The 17765-nt window shown below is 42.2% G+C and overlaps 1 protein-coding gene across 1 annotated transcript in view; it reads left to right on the top strand.

Moving 5' to 3' along the window:
- The window catches only part of PICK1 (protein interacting with PRKCA 1), a gene marked incomplete in the record, with an annotated part of 678344 nt that overhangs the window by 450821 nt on the left and 209758 nt on the right, over positions 1-17765 (top strand). Inside the window, 1 exon segment of the mRNA XM_044068524.1 lies at positions 6425-6517. Within this exon segment, the coding sequence (XP_043924459.1) occupies positions 6425-6517 (93 nt within the window).

Raw genomic sequence — 17765 nt, 5'->3', positions numbered from 1 at the left:
GCGTCAGTTGCTGTCACTTGAGGACTGACGTCAGGTCGTCAGTAGTATAAAGTAAGGCAGCATCTGTGTTTCTTGCTATGGAGCCAGAAGCAGTTCGCACAAGTGCCGGTCAGCCGCTACCTGAGTTTTCGTCTCTGAATTGAAGTTGAAGTCTTCTAAAGCTACCCCATTGAGGATCCTTTTTTCTTGCACTAACTGATGTCAGAAAAAGTTAATAATTGTCTCGCCTGTGGAAAGCAAATACCACACTGAGACTTCCACTCTAACTGCTTCACTTGTTTAGGCCCAGACCACGCTGTCCCCTGTTGTCACTTCTGTGCTTTGTCCAATGCCAGATCTATCTGTCGTCGGGCCCTTGTTGTAGCCAGATATTTTTGTTTACAGTCCTCGAATTCCGATATGGCTTCAGTAAGCCATCTGACAGCAGATCTTCCAAAAAAACCTAAAGATTAAGACAAAGACAGACCGCATAGGTCCAAACCTACTGACAGCGCTTCCGTTAATCTAGTCATCAGTCCTCTGGTACCCAGTGAGGCACTTTTGCAGTTCCTGATGCCCGCTTCAGTTGACTCGCAGGCCATTACCGAGATGCTTTCAGAGTCCCAGTATACCGCAAAACTCTTCTTCGACTAAGGATCCTGTGGTCGTCTCTACCTTGGATGTTTCCGGAGCCAGTGAGCAGGCACTGGCTTCCGAGGAAGTCCTTCGCACTACCGAATCTCGAGACAAACCAGCATCTTCTTTCGCGACTACCGTTCTTTCAAAAATGACCGAGTTTCTTAGGTCCAGGGTTCAAACCACACCCAAGAAACCGACGACCCACTCTCAGGCACCTGCAACCTTGCCTCAGTCTCAAATGCTTAAAATGGTAGAAGACCTTATGCTGATCAGGTGAAGCCAAGCTACCCCCTCCAAAAGGAAAAGAGATCTGTCCCCTGTAGTTTTGTCTGAACAAGAGTCAGTTGAATCAGATGCATCTGAATATGAAGGCATGCAACCCCTCTCTACTTAAGAGGATTCTGATGCAGAGGATTCCATTCCTTCAGCCTCTCCCCCAGAGGATTTTTCCTTTGAGGAAACCCTGCATACCTCAAGGGAGCATTTCCAATGGGAGAGTCAAGACAGACTACCCTCAGTCTAAAAAGAGACTCAGGGAATTCCTAGATCTTCCACAGTACAGACTCTTGGCCATCCCCCCAGTCCTGAATGTTATGGAGGATGTTTTCCTGGAATCCATCTTGACTCCTGACACCCTCCCTCCTGCACCGAGAAAACCAGACCGATACTATAGAGTCCCTGACTCTCACAAATATCTTTTTAAAACTCCTACTGCTGACCCTGAGGTAATTTCTCATGGACCTAAACGGATTAAACCAACCTGTGCTAAGAATCCCACCCCCTCAGATGGGGATTTCCGAGTACTGGACATATGGAGTAAAAAAATATACACCTCAGCTACTCTTGCTGTCAGGGCACTAAATTGTCAGTTCCATATGCTTAAATTTCAGCAACATACCCTGGAATTCCTTAAACAAAAAATGTCTTCCTTTCCTGCTTGGGCAGAATCTAAAGAATTACAAGAGTTAATGCATTCTGCCAAGTCAAGTAACTAAACACACCATGCACTGCGGTATTGATGCCCTAGAAGCTTTTTGCAGGGCACCAGTCACTGGATCTGTTATTAGAAGGCATGCATGGCTTAAGGAACTGCCCCTGGCAGACCATGTCAAATCTAAATTGTCGGGTGCCCCCTTGTACAAAGATAACTTATTTAACACTAAGGCAGAAGAGGTCTTAAAAAAGATGGAAGAAAAAACAAACTCTATGAAAACAGTTTTAAGGATTTCCTGCAGGTCCAGCCCCCTAGGTTCAGCAGGCATTGTCCCTCCAAACGTTGGTCCTTTCCTGCTCCTAGTAAGCCAGTCCAGCATAGGCCCCATGGAACCAGACCCCCCCAGACAGCAGCCACAGGGAATAGAGATCTAAGCAGTCGAATACCTCCACTTCAAATCCAGGGAGTTCTAAGCCACCCCCTTATGGTAGGAACTCACAATGACTCACCTCCCCACCCCCTCCCTCTGCCCACCTTCACTTACCCCTAGGAGGAAAACTCTCCTTTCACTCAAGCACCTGGGCCACTATTACCAATGACCACTGGGTTCTGAACATAGTGTCTCAGGGATGCAATTTTTCCTTCCACACCCATCCAATCCCAAAAGAGTTCCCAGATCTACCACGAAACCAGTGGACAGAGGCTCAAAAGCAAATCCTTTTCCTGCTCTCTCTGAGGGCAGTAGAGCACATTCCTGCAGAACAGATAGGCCAAGGTTTCTACTCCAGACATTTTCTGGTGCCCAGAAAAGAGGGCACCTGGCACCCCATCCTCGATCTATCCATTCTAAACACCTTTCTGATGAGCCCAAAATTCAAAATGCTCACCCTTCAGCAGCTGCTACTTATGCTCTCCAAGGACGCTTGGCTAGCCACCCTAGATCGAAAAGAGGCCTACCTCCACATTCCTGTCAGGGAATCATGCAGGAAATATCTCAGTTTCAGGGCAGGATCTCAACACTTTCAGTTCTTTGAACTTCCCTTTGGCTTATCTACTGCTCCCAAAGTTTTCACAAAATGTCTGGCTCCGGCCATTGCCTTTTGCAGACAAAGAAATTTTCAAATTTACCTATACTTAGATGGCTGCCTTATTCAGGCAGACCGCCAAAAAAAGCTGCTCAAGCACCAGGCCTTTGTAAAGACCCTACTAACCTCCCTAGGGTACACAATCAACGAAAAGAAATCCAAACATGTGCCTACCCAAAGGATTATCTTCCTGGGAGCAAGCCTAGACACAGCATCCCAGATGGCATACCTTACACCAGAGAAACAAATTTTCCCGACAGCCTACTTCTCTCAACTAGCCACAAGGCCGCAGCTATCTGCAAGGAAGATCCTGCAAGCTCTGGGGTTCATGCCATCTTGCACGCTACTCATTTCGTATGCCAGACTGCATATGCGGAAACTTTAATGGTGCCTAAAAAGCCTTAGGTGTCAACACACTCTAGACCTGGAAACTCTTCTGCCTATAATTCCTTACCTCAGAAAAGATTTTCTTTGGTGGGCAACAGCATGCTCCCACAACAAGTGACTGCCTTTCTCACCACCCCCCACTGCCCAGACCCTCACCACAGATGCATGAGACTATGTTTGGGGTGCACACCTGGACAGCAGGTGCATACAGGACCAATGGAGCTCGAAGCAAATCCCTTTGCACATCAATCAAAAAGATGATGGCTGCGCAGCACGCCTTGATAGCTTTCAAGCCCCTTCTCTCTCTCCAGTGGCTCTCCTGATCAAAACAGACAACACCACTGTGATGCGGTACATCAACAAGCAAGGAGGGAATCACTCCTACCCTCTATGCAGGCTGGCCATGACCCTTTGGCACACAGCCTCTGCCATGTAACTACACCTATTAACGTAATTCCTATCAGGCTCTCTCAACTCTCTGGCAGACCAGTTAAGCAGAAATCTTCTGGATCCACAAGAATGGCAGCTCAACAGACGAACCTTCACCCTAATAACTCAGAAATGGGGCACCCCAAAGGTCGACCTCTTTGCCTCCCACACCAACCATCAGCTCAGCAAATTCTGCACCAGGGAGCATCACTGCATGGCTTGGAAAGTGGATGTCCTGTCCTTCCCCTGGGTCAGTCTATTGGTCTATGCCTTTCCTCCACTACCTCTCATCCCCAGGGTACTGCTCAAAATAAAGGAGGAAAAACCAAGGACCATTCTTATAGCTCCAGACTGGCCTCAGCAGCACTGGTATCCCTTGCTGTGCAGCCTTTTCCCAATCTTCCTCAGATTCCAAGCCTCCTGACCCAGAGGGAAGGGGAATTCATGCGTCCCCAATTGCAGACACTCAGTTTGGCAGCTTGACTTATTCCCTAACCCCGAACCAATCTGCCAACCTCAGTAAACAGGTTCTAGATGTTATCCATGAGGCCAGACGCCCTAGCTCCAGAAAGTCTCATGCTGATAAATGGAAAAGTTTCTGCACCTGGATCCTGGATTACTTAGCTGACCTACTTACACAGTGGCCTCTCTTTCTCCTCTATAAAAATTCATGCCTCTGCTATTTCTGCTCATTTTCCCACTGAGCAGCCCTTTTTTTAACACCCTTTGATCAAACAGTTCCTAAGAGGGGCTGACAACTTGAGGCCACCCAGAATGGCACCAACACCAGCTTGGGACCTTAACTTTGTATTGCAGAAGCTCACCCTGCCCCCTTTTGAACCAGCTTCTTCTGCAGAGCTAAAATTTCTCTCCTGGAAGACCGCATTACTTCTGGCCATCACTTCTGCCAGAAGAGTCTCTGAGTTGCAAGCGCTCATGGCTCTGGAACCCTTCACCATCTTCCATGCAGACAGGGTATCCCCTCAGAACTAACCCATCCTTCATTCCCAAAGTTGTGTCCAGTGTGATTCTCAACCAGTCCATTCATCTGCCCACCTTTTTTTCCTAATCCCCAGAACAAGGGGGAAAGGATTTTGCACTCTCTGGATGTGCACAGACAGCTCAGATACTGTCTAGACAGGACTAAATCCTTCAGAAAGTCTGATCAGTTGCTGGTTAGCTTTGCTACAGGGGCAGAACGCAAAGCCATCTCCAAACAAACCATCTCCAAATGGATAGCACACTGCATCCATTTCTGCTACAAACAACATGGAAAGCCTCCCCCAAGGGGATCAGGACACACTCCACCAGAGCAGCCTCCACCTCTGCAGCTTTCCTCAGAGGAGTCCCCACCAAGGGCATCCTGGAGGCTGCCACCTGGACATTTTTTCACACTTTCACCAAGCACTACCACCTGCCTCTCTTCTCCAACTCCAGGGCATTGTTAGCCTCTGCAGTCTTGCAGGGCATCCTAGCCAGCTCCCAGTTTCCTTGACTGCCTCCAACCATTTCCTCAGCTTTGAGAATCAACCCAAATGTGATGACTGCAACAGTGAAACACGAAGAACATTGAACAGTTGTGTACACTTACCATAAATGTAGATGTTCGAGTGTATTACCGTTGCAGTCCTGGTTTCCCTCCCTCCATCCCCCTTTCTTCTCTTTCCTTACAAGGGAAATATTGGTATTTATTTTCCACTGGTGGGGTTCTTCCACCAGAACCTGGTTCCTACTTGGGGGCTCCTGACAGGTTAGGTCAAGAAAAACTGATGTAATGGCATTGGCTGCCTTAGTTTATACTACTGACAACCTGACGTCAGTCCTGAAGCGAAAGCAACTGACTCAGAAATACTAAGTGTCTGGTATTCGGGCCGGCCAAGGCCTACCCTGGCAGGGATAACCCAAATGTTATGACTGCAGCAGTAATGCACTCGAACATCTACATTTATGGTAAGTGTACACAACTGTAGTTTCTTGTAGCCTTAATTTCAGCCAAAAGGGTCTCAGAGTTACAAGCACTCATAGCTAACATTCCTTACCTAATTTTTCATAAGGATAGGTTCTCTCTTCATTCAAACCCCTCCTTCATGTCTAAAGCGGTCAATGAACTATCCCTTAGCCAGTCTATCCACTTGTCCACTTTCTTTCCTTCACCACAAAACGACAGTGAGAAAGTGCTCCATTCCCTTGATGTTCACAGACAACTTAGATTTTATCTAGACAACACTAAGAACATCAGAAAAGCCAGTCAGTTGTTTGTATCCTTTCACCCCAGGGTTCTGGGAAAAGCTGCATCCGAACAAACTATCTCCTCTTGGATTTCCAACACAGTATCATTCTGCTACTCCTTTCATGGCAAACAGGTACCTTACACTGTGAGAGCCCACTCCACCAGGGCTGTGGCCTCCTCAGGGGCATTCTAGTTCTTAAGCTTAAGCCAAAGGGAGTGAGTGTACATGAGTGCAGGAATTTAAGATTTTAAGAGCTTTATAGAAGAACACAACAAGCCTGTTTCCAAGTGCTTCATACACTGTACAAGACTCTTGTCAAAAAGATTAAATTATATGGTGAGTTCTTCCCTGTTACGTGCTTGTAATGGAAAATGTTCTTAAGTCATTGTTTCTCAGCTGATGAGTAAAAATATTCAAGGATTGCTGTCCCTTTATGCTCACTTTATGGTGATCCTCCGCTATTGCTTGCCCAATAAAAAGGGAATGAATGTACTCACATGCACAAATTTTGTGTGTGTGTGTGTGTGTGTGTGTGTGTGTGTGTTTGTATATATATATATATATATATATGTGTGTGTGTGTGTGTGTGTGTGTTGTAGAATTATATAGAGATAAATATATATGTATTTATACATGCAGATGTTATATATTTAATGGGTGTGTGCATCTGTGCATTTTTATTTGACTACTAAAGCTTTTTTTTTTTTTTTTTTATTAACTGATTTCTGTTTTTTAAACAGATGCTGCATGATCTGAATACATACTTAAACAAAGCCATTCCTGACACTAAACTCACAATCAGAAAGTACCTGGATGTTAAGTTCGAGTACCTGGTAAGAATTTTTGCTGTAGCCATTGCAGAGTAATATTAAGTCACCAAGTATTCTTTGTTGAGTAGTAGCCTTTGATTTATAGGATGGGGCAGACACGGTATAAAGATGTACGGACATAATTTCTTTTGCATGCTGTCAAGAGAAAAATGAACATTTCACACAACTGTATTTTTTATGGTGTAAAGTCTTGTCTGTGAACATTCAAAAACACTAGGAGAAATTGCAATGCTTCAAACTAAATCTTAGTGTGAAGAGAGAGAGAGTTTTACACAGTTCAGTGAGTGACTGAGTAGCTAGTACATGAGCAGGAATAAAGAATGGAAATGTCAGGGGAAATTAAGGAAAATCAAAAGGGGTGCACCATGGACCCTCTTGGGTGTAAGTCGTAAAGCCAAGTGAAAAAATATGTTAAACCAAGCCTCCATTTAAATTGCAATAGGAGAAGGAGAGACAGTAGCAGCTTTATTGCTGAGAAACTGAGGGAAAATAATAGAACAGCTGATAGAAGCAAGATAGGAAGTAGTCTGAAGTATTTTCATTAAGTCTAGGTAAAAAAATGTTTTGTGCTGTTGTACTACAAGGTGGCCTAGATATGAGCAATGATTGCATGATGTGGGAGTTCCTTGAGGGATTTAAAGAAGGGTCAACAATAGATGGTAGTGGTGATGGTATACATTCATTGTAGGGCAAATGCACTGTGAAAAGGACTGGCACTCTAACAAATCAAAGGTCACACAGTGGGTAGTAAGAGAAGAGAGTAAGAGAGCAAGCCTGTGTGAAGGGAACAAGAAATGGCGAGCGAGTATAGCGTGATGTTTTGCAGTGCCAGAAACCTAATACATAAAGACAGATATTACAGACTTAGAGCTGTGGAAAGTGATGAATAGGTTTAGAATGATTCCTCAAACAGGGAAAAATAGAAGAGATAGGAAGAATAAAGGTGTGAGAGTGACATTTTACATTTGGTACAGGGTAAAAGATTTCCTTCTAAAAAATGATGTTGAAGGAAAGAAAGACTAGCACATTGGCCTCAAGACTGGAGGGGGAAAATATGGGTACCTGGCAAATAGCTTCAGTGTGCTAACCACTAGAAACTGGAAATGATTGTAACAATTTCAAATCCACACCCCCACCAGGGGCAGCAGTATCTTAGACCAGGTCATTACCAACATGGGCGACCGGTGTTTCACACCAGAGGTCAATTCCTCGTTGGTCAGATCCGACCACAAGCTAATCACCCTAGACATCCATATCCTGCCCCCACCCCCATTAGGGAATCCACCGTAAAAAATTCTCCAAAGCCAAATTCACGCTTCTTAAGACAGACATGGCAAACTTCACGACATCCATGCAGATGGACAATAGAGGTACGACTGCACTTTATAAGCACCTACACGAGTGCATGGATCGTGCTATCCCTAACAGAACCAAGATGCTGTCCTCCAAAAAAAGGAAGCCAATCTGGTGCTCCCTTGACATAAACACTGTACAACAGAGGAAAGAAACTGTTGCAAAAAAAGAATAAAATCCCATGATTGGAGGAACTCCCTGGTCAGCCTCAGTAAGAAGCTGAGATCCCTCATAAAATCCTCCAAAGCTAGTTACGAAAACAAAATTGCCACTGATTCTAAAGACAACCACAAAGCATTCTATAGCTATGTCAAGAATCTCAATGGCAACACTCAGATCTGCTCTGAGTTACAGCACAATGGCACTAAATGTACAGAACCAACTGATATTGCCAACATCCTGGCAGATAGGTTCAGTGATAAAATTACCCCCCTCTATACCAGAAGAATGCAAAGTTCTTGTAATCACGGCTGCACAGGTAAAAAACACACTCTCCAAAGCCAAGAACACAGCATCCATGGGACCTGACAACATCCCAGGCTGCGTTCTACATGGACTACAGAATGAACTGGCACCTCACCTAAGCACCATGTTCAATCATAGCCTCACCTCAGGCTTTGTGCCCACTGAATGGAACACAGTGACATTTATGCCACCACGGACCCCGGGAACTACCACCCCATTAGCCTAACGAGCCTGGTCTGCAAGGCCATGGAACGTATCATCATGGAACTTACAAACAAAGAAATTGGTAATCTCCAAACTCTGGACCCTACCCAGTTCGGGTTTGTAAAAGGCAGATCATGTCTCCTAAACCTGATAGACTTCTTTAAAGCAGTCACCAAAGCCGTAGACAAGGGTAAGGTGCTTCACACAGCCTATCTAGATCTCGCCAAGGCTTTTGACACCATCCCCCACTCTGGAATTATAGATAAACTCTCTAAACTAGGTATAAATCCTTATGTCACAAGATGGGTTGCCAACTGGCTCACTGAAAGAACCTACACTGTGAAAGTAGCAGACTGCAAATCCGATTTCAGACCAGTGACAAGTGGAGTACCACAGGGTTCAGTCCTGGGTCCTCTCCTGTTTGGTATCTACTTTTCTGAAGTACAGGCTAACACAGAAGGTCTTTGGCTAACAAAGTTTGCTGATGACTGCAAACTAGGACCCATAATTGAAACTCCTAATGATGTGGACATACTACAAAAGGGCCTCACTGAGATAGATGCCTGGTGTCAAAGCCATGGCCTCAAGCTCAATGCCAAAATGTGCATTGTCATCCCCTTTGGTAAAAACTCTGTACACATGAGCTACCACATAGGTGGCAGTCTACTTAACACCTAAAGTGTGATAAGAAACCTTGGGACACAGGTGGACAGTAGTCTCTCCTTTGATAATCACATTGCCATAGTAGTCAGGAAATCCTTCTACGTGGCACACCTCATCACAAAAGGTTTCATCCAGGAAAAAAGAGGTCATTGTTCCCCTCTACTCATCACTCATTAGACCCATCATAGAGTACAATGCCCCTTTTGGTATGTATCTCACAAGACATCTACAACAACTGGAAATGCCACAGAAATACCTCACAAAGAGGATTACTGGCCTCAAACAGTTGCCGTACACTGACCGTCTCAAAAAACTCCAGCTTTACTCCGTTGCATATTGCCTACTCAGAGGCGATCTCTGCCTAACATACAAAGCTATGTCAAACCCAGAGCTGGTGGACATGCTCCACATAAAGAAATCCCAATCCCTTTGAGCTACACACTCTAGGGACCTAAACCTTCTCACCACAATAAACAGAACATGATGGAGGGATAGATACCTGTCCCAGAGACTTCCCATACTCTGGAACAAACTACCTATCTATATCAAACAAATCTCCTCATTAGCACTCTTCAAGAAAAATCTTGATGATTGGATGGGAAATAGAAAATTCACCCCGGGGATCACCACTGTGGCTCTGCTCGATGAGGGCACAGGAAAATAATTTTCTTGGGTGGCGAAAGCCAGGGTTCCTTTTTGGCTAGGCTTATATAGGCCCTAGGACCAATAGCCTAGTACCTACCTATGAAATGTTGCTGTTGCAGGGGTTAAAGAGGAGGAGTACCATACTGTTAGTGGGTATGTGGAGGGAGAGAGAACTGATAAAAGATGAACTCAAGCAGAGTTTGAGGTTGTCAGCTTGGAAATGGAAAATCCTTTAGAAAAACCCAACCACTGCAAATAGGGTGACAGTGATTATGGAGGGTAAGCCTTTGGCCGAGAATGAATATGTCAGTGTGTGACTTACCAACCCTACAATAATGGGAACATATATCTTGGATTGCTGGAGCTTTGACATACGTTTTTTAGGAGTCTGTGATAAGTAAAATGAAAGGATTGAATGGCAAGAATTAAGAACATTGTAAGAGATGGGGGACTATATTTGGGAAAGAAATGAAATCTTTTAGCTGGAAATAAATTTGTTCTGGGAAGGGAGACAATGATCCTTGACTGGGAAAATTGTGGCAGTTGCATAGCCCATATATCTTATTTTTTGGGGGGTTTAATTTCTCATTTCCATCACTTTTCTGTAATGCTACTTGTTTAGAGTTACATCAGCTAGATAGGCTAAATTTAGCTGATCATTCATTCTGTCTCTGGTCAATTTTATAAAATGAAGTACTGTTTAACCACAAGTGTTCTCCTTTGATGTTGCTGCTTGACAATGGATATTCCTGAGACATTGACAGTAGTTTGTGCATCATCCCTTCTTCAGATGTGGCTACCTTTGCTTCAGTAATTTGAACATGTTTAATTTTGTATGTCTTCTAGGTAATTATTGTTATTTTCTACCTGGATTATTGTCTTTTTTGCTCCAGTCATAGGCACAAGGGCTGCCATTTCTGGTTGTTTTGTTGGAGGCCTGCTGTTAGATCTGGTGGTATGTTGGCACTTCCATTGTTTTGACATCCATAGACTTTTGTCTCCTTTTCTTGCATTTAATGGTTGAATTTGTCTACACAGCAGTGTGTGGGCATGCAGGAAGGTACATTATCATCGAGTGATATCTTGGTTTCTTCATGACAGGCAAAAGTTGATGGCTGATTAGATCAATTTATCTTACTGAGTCTCATCATTTGTGTCACCTCTTCTTTTATTGTCAGCATCAGTTTGGCTGCAGTTGTTTGACAGTCCTTGGCAATCATTTTTTTTTCTTTTGTCACATTAGTTGTGCTTTGGATCTTCTGTTTATATGGTGGGCTACTTTGATAATTTAATAGCTGGTAAGCTGATTTCTTGAAGTCTGTAATTTTAATGGCACTGTTGTGATTGTCTTTTACTTTTTAATTTTCTTTTCTTCTTTCTCTTTTTTTTCTGAGTTTAATTGATTTATTTTTATTTTATTTTATTGTATTTATTTTCTACTTTATTTGTATCATGCTTAGTAACAATCGCATTAAAAAGCAGAAGCCTTGCCAAAGAGATAAGCTAGGTTATTTGTAAACAGGGGAAGGCTTGTAAAAGGCTAAAAAACTAAATAAGAATAGGACGGCAAAAAGCCCTATAAAACACCACAAAAATACAATAAATCTTGAACCATCAAAAGCTAATGTTGGTCCAAAAAAAGAATGTACAGGTGATGATGGGAGGGGGGCAATGAGTTGAAGTAATTTTTGGATACATTAGGCCGTGACCTAGGAGGAATTCACTAATCACTTTTTTTGGAAAGGGAGTTCAGAATTGCAGGAGGATTCTTCAGTTCTATATTTACACAGCAAAACTTTGTGAAGGTAGAGTAGATATGAATGCAGACAAATGATCATGTGCAAGAGTGACGTAAGTTTAGCCACCCTTATCAGTTTATATGAACATTGCAGTTGGGGGGTTACTTGTACTCCTTAAGAGTTGTAAAGAAACTGAACTCTTGCATATGAAGTGCACAGTGCCACCACTTTATTACACTTAACAATGCTATAAAACAAATAGTATTCAAATTCACATTTGCAGAACCAGAAAAATCTGACAGGAAGTAAAAATATCTTTTAAATAGAAGGATTTATCTGATTCTGACAAGGTAAAGCAAGGCTGGCATTTGTCTCCGTGGAGAACTGATCTTCATACATCTTTTCCACTTAAGATGTGTACAGTACTATACAAATATGGTTAAAGGTATGCGTATATGTTATCATAGCAGTTACAGTATTAAACTATTTATTTCACATGTTTTCTTAATCAGAGTTGTGTTTTAGATCAGATTCAGGAAAAACTGTGATCTATTCCTAGCAACATATCTACTAAAACAATAGGAATGTTTGCTGCTGCTAAGGAGAAACTAACATTTCACACTTAAAATGTGCATAGAGTACTGTACATGTTTGTTAGGCCTGCCATTTCAAGGTAGTCATAAAAAGACTTGGCATGGTTTACAATACTCTTACAGTGATGTGCTAGATCTAAATTCATTAATACTGTGGTAGCACATTAATTCTAGTCTACTGTATGTCTGGCAGTTAGTGCAGAGAGTTAAAGGTGTTGGGAGGGTGGCCTAATGGTTAAGGTGTTTACCTTATAGACACAAGGTGCAGGGTTTGATTCTCACATGGGGTAATTGGCTAGGCTTAAAATGGCCCACAAGGACAGTTAGCCTAGTAGTAACCTATGAACCTATGAATTGTTAGTGATCTTCTTCTTGTAGACCAGTATTCGATTCCCTCAAACTCCATTTGTGTACTGTGTGATTCTGAGCAAGTCACTAAAACAGCCTGTGTGTCTGGGCTGAGTCTGAAACAGGTACCTTTGAATTACTGCTCTGTCCCACTTAAATGCAAATAAACAAAATACAGTAAATTATTTAATAATTATGTACTATTTCATCAGGAAGTGCATGGCATTTTATGTCTTTCGTAGAACACTGGCAGAACAAACTCCTTGTTAGAGGTATGCTGTACATCCAGAGTCTGTATTATTTATTGACTGCCTGTATAAATATCCAAATATTATAGGAAACTACTAACAAAAAAAAATGCAACACCAGAAGATCAGGTAGCATTCTAAAAGAACTTTTAGTAATTTATTAAACATCATAAAATATGGTATTGGAATTTGCTAAAAACATGCAACAACAAAAGATTAGGTAGCAGCCTGAAAGAACATTCAGTAATTTATTAAAAATCATAAAACAAATTTTGGGGCATACAGTCCTCCTTCCAGTGAGTTAATTTTATCAGTGGAGAATGAAATACTAGTGAGATAGAAACTGAAGTGTGTGCCAGCTTTACAGGTTGTAGGTAATGTAAGAGCAGTGATGTAGCTAGGTCATATAGGGCCATGGGTAGTCCCCATAAAAGCTGAAGACCAAAAAAGAACTGAAGAATCTGCCACACTTACAGCTTGTAGATAGTGTAAGAACAGGCGGTAGCTAGGTTATCAAGGGCCCTGGGCAGCCCATCTTGAAGCTGAAAAAAACAAACAAAAAAAAAAAAAACTCTTCCAGTTGAAGAAAAAAAGACCTCTGAACTGTAACAGTGAGCTTATACAAGGTCCTTACTACAGAGTTAAAAGCTACTAAGAGCCATGACTTCTTAAATGAATCCTGCTACTGCAATGGCATCTGACTGGTAACTGCTTATTGTGCCTCCTAATGGCTTGATTCCTTTGCCCCACCCTAGTTTCTGTACTGCATAAGAATACAGAAGTCGCAGGTAAGACGTGTGAAGTTGAAACAGTGGGTAAAGCAGCTGATCCAACATACTTTATAATCCATGGAAGCGGCAGAAAGCTGAATACTTAGTCATAGACTATGAATAGATAGACACAGAACATGAAACATAGAATATGTGTAAAGCAAATAGGTCAGAGTTTATGAAGAAGACCAATAGTCACAGCACTGCTGCATCAAAATAGAGACTACAAGAATTCTGTTAATCTCTGCAGGCAGACAGGTAAAGTTGTAGTGTAGCAAAAAAGTCCAAAAAGAAAGATTATATCTCCAGAGTACATAACCCTGTTAAACTCACTAGAACTGGAAGACCATTGAGAAAACCAGGCAAATATGTGAGCTTCTCAGGAGCTGATCATAATTCTAACGACCAAAAGGTTTTAGGTATTAAAATATCTTGTCAGTATGGACAAACGGTCTTGCATGTAGACAACCAGTGACATCCTTTAATAATGATAGATCTATGTAATACATCCTAAAAAAATATTTTTTCATTAAAATATGAGACTTAATATAGTGGAGATATAGCTTCAGATACTACTAGGTTCATAGGTTTATTTAATATATAGTTTTATGGCCTCTTGACCATAGAAAAGCTTGATGCTTTGGATCCCATGCTAGAACATGTGGTGCCCATGTAGTTATCCAGCTCTTTTTAGAGACATTGATGAGAAACATTTAACTGAGAGAGAAGTTTATTTTAAAGGAATGGAAGTCTTTGAGGAATGAAGTTGCTTGTTTCATAGTATGGTGCATATTAGTTTTTATTGAACTCAAGTGTCTTTTTGTGCTCAAGTCAAAGGGGTGGGGAGCTTCCACTCATAGGGCTTTGAGTAGCAACACTTTCCTCTAAGAAGGCAATGAACTACGAAGAAGAGAAAGAGTGGCTGTAAGACAAGCCCTGAATTTCTGTAATCCTCCTTTGAGAAATCATTGTAACTTCTCAAAATGCATCAGTTGGCACATAGTAGAATACAGTAGTTTGCAGTTGGAATAAGATCTGTCTGCAGGAGCTTAGGTGCATCTCTGGCATGGCTCTTCATTCCAAGGAAGATCATAGGTTCATACTAGGCTATCTGCCCTAGAGCATTTATAAGCCTAGCCGTAGTGTGTTTCCATTTTAAATGAATTTTGCTATGCCCTTTTTCGAGGTTAGTATAGTGTGCCTCTGTCTAACAGTGACACAGAAAGTGATACCTGGGGTAAACCTACGATCTCCCATCCACTCATCAAGATTCCTCTTGAAGAGAGTCAATGAGGGACTCTGCCTAACCTGGACTGGGATTTTATTCCAGAGTGAATGGAGCCTCTGGGTTATGAATCTGTCCCTCCAGCATGTCCTATTTATTTCAGTGCTGAGGTTCAAGTCTCTCGAGCGTGTAGCTCGATGGGATTTGGATTTTCTGAGGTGCAGCATGTCCATTAATTCCGGGTTGGACATGGCTTTATACGTCAGGCACAGATCGTCTCTGAGCTATACGTCAGGCACAGATCGCCTCTGAGCAGGCGGTATGCCACTGAGTAGAGCTGGAGTTTCTTTAACCGGGCAGCATATGGCATCTGTTTGAGCCCTTTGATCCTCTTGGTGAGGTACTTTTGGGGTCTTTCCAGTTGCTGCAGGTGTCTGGTAAGGTACATCCCAAAAGGGGCATTGTACTCAATTATTGGCCTGATGAGGGATGAGTAAAGAGGCACAATGACCTCCCCTGAACTAGATGTGAATCCCTTCATGATTAAGTGGGCTATATAAAATGTTTTTCTAACCACTTTGGCCACGTGGTTTTCAAATGAGAGATTGCTACCAACTTGGGTCCCCAGGTCCCTAATTACTTCTTCCGTACTTAATGGATTGCCACCTATGTGGTAATTTGTGGGCACTTTGTTTTTGCCAAAGGGGATGACTATACACTTTTTGGCATTTAGCTTGAGGCCATGGCTCTGGTACCAGTTGTCTGTTTCTATGAGGCCCTTTTGTAGGATGCTTGTGTCGGCTGGAGAGTCGATTATGGCGCCTAGTTTGCAGTCATCTGTGAACTTGGTCAGCCACAGTCCTTCTGTGTTGGCTTGTACCTCCGAGAAATATATACCGAACAAGAGAGGTCCCAGGACTGAGCCATGTGGGATGCCACTTGTAACTGGTTTGGAGTCTGACATTGCTCCAGCAATTCTAACCATGTGGGTTCTGTCCTTCAGCTAGTTTGCAACCCATCTAGTGACATAGGGGTTTATATTTAAGCTGGTGAGCTTATCTATAATGCCCGAGTGGGGTATTGTATCGAAGGCTTTTGCGAGGTCCAGGTAGGCTGTGTGGACCACCTTCCCCAGTTGGGCAACTCCATATACTTTGCAGGTAGTAGTGGTTGTATGAGTACCTTATGAAAGATCATTGTCTAAACCACCACCAGAGTTTAGTATTTGATTAACTTTTAGTTGTTGTCTGTCAGTAGTACAAATAAAACTGATGGTGGGTGGATTGCGGTACCAAATCCCATTACTGTACTTTTTGGCATTGAAAGTAGGTCATTTCTACTGTACCACATGTAAATTAAGTGGCATTTGTAGGGAGGTAGTGTCAGTGGTTGCTCTTAGTTTTCCAGTTATCTGCATATTAGATCAGTCACCACTCAAGTCACTTTTGAAATTAGAGAAAAAAATATGCCAAAAAGCAGTTGACAGAACAAAGCTTTGAGTGACACCACTGATGGTGAGGGATCAATCCTCCTGTTCTTACTTGTTGGATACAAATGTGTAACCTGTTGTGTTGTTGAGAATCCATGTTATTATGTCTTTATTTCCCTTTAGATTCCTGAGTTTATGTAAGATTTTGCCATGAGTTGTACTGTTGAATACTTTAGCCAGATCAAGGTAGACTATATGGGCAGTTAAGTCTTCATCCAGACAGATGGCCATATTCTAAAAAAAAAAGTTACGAGACTAAGAAGAAAGTTTTTTGGCTGCCTGAATACATTCAGTGGTAATTCCATCATCTTGCACAATGTCTTTATGCGGCTTCATAGTTTTCAATTATTAGTGTGTGTGGAAGAGCCTACCTTGTGGATTAGGACTAAGAAGCCTTCTTCTAGATACCAGGGGCATGGTCAGTTTTCAGTGATTTACTTTCAAAATGTGTATAAATGAGTATCCTAGTCTGTTTTTGATTGCACATTTTTTAGGCTTTGTGGTATCTCATCTGGTCCCATAAAACTGGTGTTTCTGGGTCTTATTGAGAGCTGAGGTAAGCAGTTTAGATACCGTATTGGGTGGGATCATGTTACAGGAAGGAAGACCGGGCTAGATTTTCCTTTGTGGTCTGAAATTTCCTCTTTATCTGAATGTTAGTGTTTTAAGTATATTTGTTTTGGTGGTAACATTTTGTTTTTGTTTACAATTTTGTTCCTTCTAACTTCATTTTTCACATGTAGAAGGCCTTATGATTCTGTCCTGGTGGCAAGTTTTACCATAATAAAAGTTTTGCTTATTATGATTATTATATTGTGTTATTTTGGATAGGTTGATGAGAGTTGTTGTATTGGGTTGGATAAAGTCTGAAGGCTTTGTACTCCATAATAACCTAGTTATAGAGAGCTTGCTGTCATTTGGTACATATTTCATCTAAAGTACTCACTTTGATCAAACACTACATTTCAGTGTCTGTAAGTAATGTACTAACAATCTTGGCAGACCCACAGACATCAAACTCATCCTTTTTTGGTTGGTTCTTTACCCATTCTGAGTGCTATGCCCGTATAAGTTCGGTGAATTCTGTTGAATTGTGTGTTCTGTCTGCAAATATTTATTTTAATTTAGATCCAGTACTGATTATTTTGTCAGATTATTGCAAGGTTTACTATTGTTTTGCCGAATTAAACAACGGCGAATTGCTACTAATTTGAAACAAAAACACGAAATTTATAATGTTGAACACAAAGTTGAACTCCGAAGTGATGAATGTTTGAATTCAACATAATTCGAACATTCACCACACTTCCGGGAACAGCATTACTGTAACTTGCAAAGTAAAAAATGTGTTTGCAGGGGGCAAGCCCCCCCCCCCCCGTGCCCCCACCCCAACCCCCTGCTACTTAAATATACAAACTCTGGGATCGCACTATAGTGAGGGAAAGGGTACATTTCTTGATCCCCACTATGGTGCGATCTGCATCACAATGTCTAACCTTACAACAGCGA

The sequence above is a fragment of the Protopterus annectens genome, chromosome 1.part0 (genome assembly GCF_019279795.1).
Source record: "Protopterus annectens isolate FY-2018-M chromosome 1.part0, PAN1.0, whole genome shotgun sequence".
Lineage (NCBI taxonomy): Eukaryota > Metazoa > Chordata > Ceratodontiformes > Protopteridae > Protopterus > Protopterus annectens.
Note: the sequence above shows the minus strand (reverse complement) of the source record. Positions and strands in the feature narration are given on the sequence as shown.